Raw genomic sequence first — 8,670 nt, forward strand, 5'->3', positions numbered from 1 at the left:
GCTTTGGGAATAATTCTGTACCTGCGAGAAGTGGGAAAGGACGGGTTTAGGGTTAGAAGCAATCTCATCTTATGACGTATAATTATTCACTATCTATCTGGCACCATGTTCTTTAAATAATTTCCAGTCCATTTTTTCATGCTGCAGAGCTGTCTTTTGGAGCAAATTAGCACTGTGAGACTTCCTTCACACCTGAAGAAGCCCAGGCAGGGAGTCTTTGAAATTGGCCCCCGTGACTCATACAGAGCGTGGGACTAAATGCGTGGGACTAGATCGTCCAGACATGCTGGGGAAGATCACTTTGAATATTTCTATGTCCCTGGGCTGGAACTGTCATCAGTGACACATTCAGATTCACACAAGCCCTTAAACGATGCCTGCTTAGCAAAATTTCTGTGGTCCTTGATCCTAAAAACAGCTGTGTTGGCTGCCTTTTCTTCCTTCAGTGTGATGTCCCAAAGGGAGAACGAGTAACAGTTCTTCCCACCTTTGAAGATGTAGTCCCATTTGATCTTACCATTTTACAAATACTTATTTATACAGATCCCTCCCACGGAATTCTAAACCAGACTTTGTCCTATTTGCAAAACGGTCCAGAATCAGAATCATGATCTCCTAACCACTTGCTCTTGCCCTCCAGCCGGAGAACGAGGACCCTCTCCCTCTCTCTCTGTCAGGCTGCTCCTGATGAACGGGCAGAAGGCCAAGCCCAGTTGAGCGGTTACTGGTGAGGGCATGATCCTGGCTTGAGTGACTCTCTTCTCTTGCTTCACCTAGGTAACCGCTTGCCTGACCGCTGTGGCTAAAACAGATCGGGATGTCCAAGTGCGCAGAGCTGCCATCCATGTGATTGTGCTGCTGTTTCGGGGACTCAGCCAGAAAGCTACAGAGGTGAGTCAGTCTCTCGCCATTTGCCACTTCTCCCTTTCTCCTCTGCTAGACTTCCTTTTATTTGCATAGGCCTCAAACCCACCCCTTGATGGACTCAAGCCGGGAATCAGTCAGCAGGGGGGTTTTGTAGCAGGAAAATTGTCTTGTTCGCATTGCCAGTAAGAGTCTCAGTTGCCTCTGCAGCATATTAGGTAAACTGCATGCTCACAGCTGCACCAGACCAGCTGACAGAGGGAGGCTTGGATCCAGGCATTCTCCGTGTAGGGCAGGTTCTGAGCTGAGCAAACTGACAACCACTAACCCAGGCTCTGTGGAGGCTAAGCTTTAGTCACTTCTTGATTTCCTGACTCCTTTCGTTGTTCGTGCAGAATTATTAAAAGACCTCAATTTTAAGTCTTTCCTTTCTAGCTGTGAGTTCAGTCTATGGGATTTTGGTTTCTGCCGAAATTAAATTTCCTCTCTCCTCCAATGGGGAGAGGTTGGCTTACTCCCCAGGAAGAACATATTATATGCTCTAAGAATGAGTGACCCCAAAAATTAAGTGTCATCTTGATTTTAATGAAAACCTGTTCCCAGTTGACTTTCTGAAGCTGATTTACATTCATAATTTACTTAATGGCATTCACAATGATAGGCTGTGGCTGGCATGTCAGTATTTAACCGTGTGTCAGGGAAGCCATTCTGGGAGGGATGACTTTGTCAGACAAGCGGGCTTTATTCATGCTAGAATTTTGCCCCATCCAGGTCTTGTGACAACATTCTTGTACCAGCTTAGACTCATTCTTTATCCCCTTCCTCCCCTGCCCCTCCACATTTGCTCCCAACTACCCACTTAGCATTGTTGCTGGCCAGCAGCTCGACCAGTGGTTCTCAACCTTCCTAATTCGCGACCCTTTCATACAGTTCCTCATGTTGTGGTGACGCCCAACCATAACATTATTTTCATTGCTACTTCATCCCTGTCATTTTGCTACTGTTATGAATCGGGCAACCCCTGTGAAAGGGTGGTTAGACCCCCAAAGGGTTCGCAACTTACAGTTTGAGAACCGCTGAGCTAGACCATTGAGGTTCCGAATGGTCTTTGTCTTCACCCTGGGCTTTTTCCTCACCGGCACTTCCCACCTTTCTCTTGTGCCTGGCTTAGGTTTCGGATTGAATGTGTTAATCTGGTAGGAAAGTGTTGAGCTGTTAGCTACAAAAACTCGAGTTACAGCAGCAACAACACAGAAGGGCTTGTTTTCTGACGTCACAAAAATCTGTAGGTAGGCGGTGGCTGGTGTTGATTTGGCAACTCAGGGTCACCTAGAAGAATATTTCTATAATAGTCAGGGCCTTTGTCTCACAGCTGCAAGACAGTGGCCGGAGCTCTGGCCACGATGACTGCTTTAAACTGGCGAGCAAGGCAATGGCAGAAGGGTAGCCTTTCTCTTGCCTCTTTCAGGGAAAGAAAATTGTTTCTGTTGCATGATGTTAAGTCGTGGCGGCCCCTGTGCACCCCAGAATGAAACACTCTTTGCTATCCTCACAGTTGTTGTTGTTTGAGTTCTTTGTTGTGCGTCTGCTGGCTTCCGTTGCATTCCTTTGGCTAAAACAGGTTTTCCCTAACTTTTCCTAGCTGCAAGGTAAGCTGGGAATGTGTTTCAAGAAAGCATTTCTATTCTGAACAAAACGGAATATAGGTTTTGTGCGAGAAGTGCACTTGAGGTCAGCAACGAACAGTGTGTGGAGGAGAGAAGGGAAGGCTGAGCAACAAAGCCCCTGTAACAGTCCAGTGGCTTAATGATGGGAACACCCCCCTGGGAGGTTAGAGGGACCTTGATGGGGGTGGGGAGCATCTTGATCAGAGCTCGATAATCCGTATCATGAAATAAATCTCTCTGGGGCACACACAGTTCTGGTGAGACTGTGATGTACAAGAGAGAGTAAGGAGTCGGGGGTTTTCATCCTTTGTCAAAAATCTACAGAGCTCTTGAGAACTACACCTGGCTATAGAAAGCTTTAACAATAAGGGAAACCAGGTGAGAGCATGTGGGCACTCCCTGTGTGCGAAGCCCTGGGGGTGGGGGGTGGTGGCAGACTTAGGGACAATGCCTGCTTGCCCTTTAGTGTTACATAAATTTGCCCTCACTTTGAAGCAATTGAACCAACCCCTTCTGGCCACTAGTTCCTCATCAGAATCACCCCACTTGCTGCATGTACGTGTAGCTTTTAAATCATTGGAAAGGCTTTTGAGGGCTTTGTTGCAGGAACACCAAAAAGAGAACCAAAAAAACCCTCCCTCCCATTGGGTTGCTTCCAACTCACAGCGGCCCTATGGGACAGATTAGAACTGCCCCGTGGGGTTTCCAAGGCTGTAAACCTTCGTGGGAACAGAACATTTCATTTCTCCTGCAGAAGCAGTTGGTGTATTCAAGCTGACTTTGTAGCTCAAGCAGCCCAGTGTGGAACCTAGTGCACCACAAGGGCCCTGGCTTGCACTGAAGTGAGACTACATCAGAGCCTTAGGCACCTGCCTGGATCACCGACTAATTCCACTTAGAGACACAACTAGGAACGCTCATGTTCATAACCTAGGGGACTCTCTCTATTGTATTTGCAATTTTCTATCATCTAAAATCAATTCAAAATAAGACATCTATTTAAAAACATGAAAACTAAAACCTTGGCGCACATGCATTGAGAAAGAGAGAGAGAGCAAGTGTGTGTGTGTGTGTGTGTGTGTGTGTGTGTGTATCAAAATGTCTAGTTAGCAAAGTGAGAGAAGAAATAGAAGAAACACTCATCCGTGTTCCCACTTCCCAGAGTAGCCAATGACAGCGGCGCTGCTAGTCTCACCAGTACTAAAATAATCCGTGGTCATGGAAGGGTTTGTCACTTTCAAAGAGCCATGGGACTGAGAACGTTCTCTGCTGTTCCCCAGTCTGCACTGATGGGAACTTCCCAGCTGGGCTTCCTCAGTGAGCACAAAAGGAGATGGGGGAGGATGGGGATGAGCCCTCTGCCGTGGTGTGCCCTGGAGGCCAGGTGTGTGAAATCATGTCCTCTTCGGTGTGATTATAATCAAGGCCCCTTCAGTGAGTCGTGGAGAGAACCACAAAGCTTTCAATCTGGGCTTGCCTTCCCGCTCAGTTGTGCCCCCAGGAGAGGCTGAAATGAAAATGCTATTTTGTGGATGACTTTTTTTTGGTTCTTGCTTGCTAATCACACTGTCTCTCTAGCCAGAGAGCGCCAAGAGAGAATAATAGGTTTCGGTGATTCTCTGCTGCCTGTAGAAGGGAGTTGAGAGTCCCGTTGGGTGGGGGTGGGGGGGTTTCAGATGATTAGGGTCAGGAAAGAAAGTTGTCACCACCTCCAACTCACGAGGTGGTCTTCCGTCTCTCTTTTGAAGAGCCTTGTGCACTTAGCACAATAGCCACAGTGCCAGGAAACACTGCACTCCTTAGCTGAGCTGTGTGTGGGTCTCATGACTGTATCTCTGTGTTAATTCATTCCCAAGGATAACTAGAAGCTTAGTAGAAGGTAGAGGAGCCCCCTCTAAGTCTTCAAGTCAGTTCTGACTCACGGTGACCCTCGGTCTGTCGGAGCAGAACTGGGGTGCTCCAGGGCTGATTGCTGGGCTTTTGCCCTGAGGTGCTTCTGAGGGACTTGGACCTCCAGCCTTTAGGTGAGCAGCAGGATGTACCTACCACCCAGGACCTTCCATTGCAATGCCCAGGGAGGGAATATCCTCATTTATGTTTAGACCCACGCCTCAGAGTGAAGAACAGCCTCCACTACGTGGAGGATTTGGACCAAGTGACAGACTGAGAGACGTGTGCCTACTTCTCCAGTGTCTCTCCTCCTCCTCCGTGAGAGGAGGCAAACCCTAGCTGAAAGGAAAAGAAAGAAATTGCTAGTCTATGTCCTATCCTGCTTTATTTATGGGAGGTGCACACAGTCTTTCCAGAAGACCTTGTGTGTGTCCTTGTCTCGCTCTCCAGACCAAGTGGACGCTAGGCCCTGAGGAGGAACACAGCACAGCTGTCAAATTTACAGAAATGGAGAGGCCGAATGGAAATGTTACTGCCTTTTATTGGTTCTGTCTTATTCTGATAGTTAGTTTAACATTATTGGGTGTGTATGGGAGTGTGTGTGAATCACTCCCGTTTCCTTCCCAGAGCTAGTTCCGCAGACACCGCTCCTTTCAGCAGACAGAAGGGCCTGTGTGAGGAGCCCATGGAAAGAGCGTTCTGTGAAAAGGACTGGAATTCAGGTCATCAGCATGCCACTGTCAGCTTTGAGAAAGTGCTTGGGTGAGCCTTTCCAGCCTTGAATTCAAAGAGCACACCCTTCCTGGGAGCGTGGATCTTCTTTCTACCCCTCACACTCTGCATTCTCCCCGTGAGTTTCCCACAATGCCGCCTCGGCCTCCCTGAGCTGCCCTGCCCTCCACAGCAGATGTTGCTGCATGTCCCGGATGGTGGCCAGGCAGAAGGCAAATCTCACGTGAAGGCCCAAGGGCCTTTTTTTACAGTGTTCATATTGGTGATAACAGGCATTTAATAAGCATTCAGTGTTTGTTGGACAGTGTTTAATGTCAAGAGATATGGGAAATAGTGGAATTGATCAATAATTGCAAGTGTACAAATTGTCTTCTTGACTCACTCTTAGACATCCTAATTGCCATTTTGAAAACTAAATCCTCTTAAGATTCCAGGGAGCTCATCCTTTTTCACTTGCTCCTCCCCATCTGTTCCTCGCAGTACAGCTTTCGAAGAGCAAGTTCTGTCGGGGGGATGGGGGGTGGGGTGAGGGGTGGGGGGTTCACTCTCTCCCTGTGTGTCTCTCTCGTTTCACCTTTCAGAGGACTCAACACGTCCTGGAACCTCAGGAAACCAAGGGAAGCAGTGTTCCTGACATGCTTACTTGGAAAGAGATGGCTTCTGACACTTAAGTAGGAAGAAAAAATATTTTTAATTTTAAATAAAATACTTAATAGGGAACATAGAGTACTTTTTGGACTAGTGGAGTCAAAAGACTTCATGGTCTGGTCTTGGTGCTGATCTCTTAACCTCTATGAAGTTCGTTTTCACACCTGTCTTACCTACCTGATGTCGGGGTGGCAACAATTAAGATGGGATAGTAGACTGGAAACTGCAGACTGTAAAGGGTTTTCCTTGGTAAGATGATCATGACTGCTCATTGTTTTTGCGCCTTTCACGGCCGCCACCACCACTATCTGGTCCATAGACTCGGTGGGCTCGCTAAAAAATTTTTTTTAAGCCACCAAAGATTTTCTATCGAATCTGAATGACTAAGCAACTGACTTCATGGCTGGAACTGTGAGCACCTACCATTGGTTGTCTCCGACTTGGAAACCAGACTTAACGTACATGGAATTCAGGCCTTTCTTTGACCTTGACCAGGATTTCATGACTGCCTGTGCCACCTCAGTCTTCCTCATAATAGATATTGACTGGACTGGGGAATCATCTAAGAACCTAGGATACTTTGTAGTTATTGAACCAAAAAGAACAGCTTGTGTCTGGGCTTGGTTTTTGGTCTCTCACAGTATTGTTTTCTCACTTTACTTACTACTCGCAAGCGGTGGATATAGTCAGTGCCCCAAGAGAATAGTAACACTAGCTATTTTCAATTGGAATTTGCTGTAATGAAGGGCAACTTGCCACCACCACCCCAGCACTCCCCCCAATGTTGTGGGGCAAGCCGTGCTGCGATTAGGGCTCAGTGACTCCTAGAAACCTAACCTGAGCTGCTCCATCTCTTATCTCTGCTTCTTTCTCATCCCAGCTTCAGCCGCAGGTGCAGTAGCCCAGCTGCCTCCCTGAGGCCGCAGCAAAACCACTGACAGTGGCTCAGGGTGCATCTTAAATCCAATGCTCAGCCTCCCCTGCCTGTCAAACACACATACACACATACACACACACACATACAAAAAACACATACAGCTAAAATCCTGTGTCCATCCCTAGATCAACCAATTTGGATGGTGGAGTAGGAGGTCCGGGAGTCCTGATTTATGTGGAAGCATATGCGGCCTCCCGGAGCCACAGGTGGGAGGTAAGCTTGGGGAGGAAGGTCTGTGACAATGCAGCGGCACCAGAGGTAACCTCACAAGTCCCTTGGCCAGATCCATTGGAGCATAGTGATGGATTCGAGAAGGAAATACTAGGACCCAGCACCTGCCTATGATGGCTAAGCTCAAAATGCTCCACCTTTTCTATTGAACAACAAGATCTAAAATCGATGGTGAGGAGGGCATAGACTGCCTGGTGGGATTCGATCAAGTGCAGTGTCGCAGAGAGGAAGTACAGAGAGTGAATGAAAGTCGAACATGAAAGTCGATCAAGTGCAATGTAGCAGAGAGGAAGTACAGAGAGCCAAATGAAAGTCAAACAGGAGGAAAGTTAAAGGAAGTAGAGGAAAGAACTAGGAGGCAAAAGACACTTATAGAGGTATAAATATAGGCATAAACATATATAAATATATTAATATAGAATGATAGGGATATAGGTCTATGTACATATATTTGTAGGTTAAGTATTAAGGTAGCAGATGGACATGGGCCTCTACTCAAGTCCTCCCTCAACACAGGAACACTTTGTTCTAATATCCTGGCCTTCTGTGTTGCTCACCTTCCTGTCACGATCACTATAGACAAAATGGGTACATAAGCCAATGTGAAGAAAGCTATTACAAGATATAGCAGAGAAGCGCCCGCAGCCTGAGCACTGTGTAGTCGGCGCGCCCAGTGGGGGTCGCACGGTGACCAGTTTGGGGTGACCCTGGTGCACACAGCAGCCTGGCTAGGGTGCAGTCGCCCTTCTCCCCCTCCCCCGCCCCATGCCACTGGCATGGTGAGGGTGTCCCCAGTTTTAGGACTGGTTGGGGTTCATGGGGAGAACCCCTGTTGGAGAAAGGGGGATCCCAGACTGGGGCTTTGGGCATCAGGGTTCCCCGATTCATTGCGGGAACTTTGCGGGTCTCCCTCCATTGTTTCCTTTCACAAAGTGGTGCCTCCTCCCCAGACTCTCTGAATGTCTTCAGCTCAAAGGAGAAAGAAGGTGGAGGAAAACTTTCTTCGTGGAGGACAGACAGCTGGAGGGAAGGTTTCTTTAATAGGGACAGGAGAAAATTGCCATCAATAATGGTTTTTTGTGCAGAGAAAGTAGCCAATAAAAGACATCCAGCAAGGGCCAACCTGACTTAAGCTCTCCCCAGATGACCAAGCAGCCAGACTACCACCTGGAGAAATTTGAGAACAAAGCAGAACCCACCTTAGCCATGCATCCCAATTAGCTCTCACTACTGCAAGCTTTCAAGAAGGCCCTGGTCCTGGTCATGCAGGTGGAAGAGCAGGCCAGCAAAGAAATCAGCTGCAAGAAATAGCCCCAATGATGACTGCAAATAAATTAGAAAATAATGCAAGTTTCCCACCAACTTTTTGAAGCCCCTTGTATATTTATCACATAACTTTTGCCTGTTCACTTATTTATAGGTTTAAGCTTATTGACAGCACTTACAAGAATCTGTTTGCAAGCTAACATTCCATGATCCATGTAGTTTTTCCATCACCCCTACCCTCCACCCACCCCCCACTTTCTGTATACTGACTCTAGTAACCACTAATAAACTTTGATATCTATACAAAAAAAAAAAAAAAGATATAGCATCTGGAGTCTCAAAGGCTTGCAGTTAAACAAGTGGCAATCTAGCAGGGAAACAAGAATGCCCACATGGAAGCAGCACATCAACCCCTGTGACCACGAGTTGTCAACA

At 47.3% G+C, this 8,670-nt stretch overlaps 1 protein-coding gene across 1 annotated transcript in view; it reads left to right on the top strand.

Moving 5' to 3' along the window:
• TANGO6 (transport and golgi organization 6 homolog) overlaps positions 1-8,670 on the top strand; it is a gene marked incomplete at its 5' end in the record, with an annotated part of 202,259 nt that overhangs the window by 168,863 nt on the left and 24,726 nt on the right. The window contains one exon of the mRNA XM_045293918.1: positions 778-891. Coding sequence (XP_045149853.1) covers positions 778-891 — 114 coding nt within the window. The remainder of the gene's footprint in view (positions 1-777; positions 892-8,670) is intronic.

Source organism: Echinops telfairi, unplaced genomic scaffold (assembly GCF_000313985.2).
Source record: "Echinops telfairi isolate 266 unplaced genomic scaffold, ASM31398v2 ScPeMD7_2291;HRSCAF=2852, whole genome shotgun sequence".
Lineage (NCBI taxonomy): Eukaryota > Metazoa > Chordata > Mammalia > Afrosoricida > Tenrecidae > Echinops > Echinops telfairi.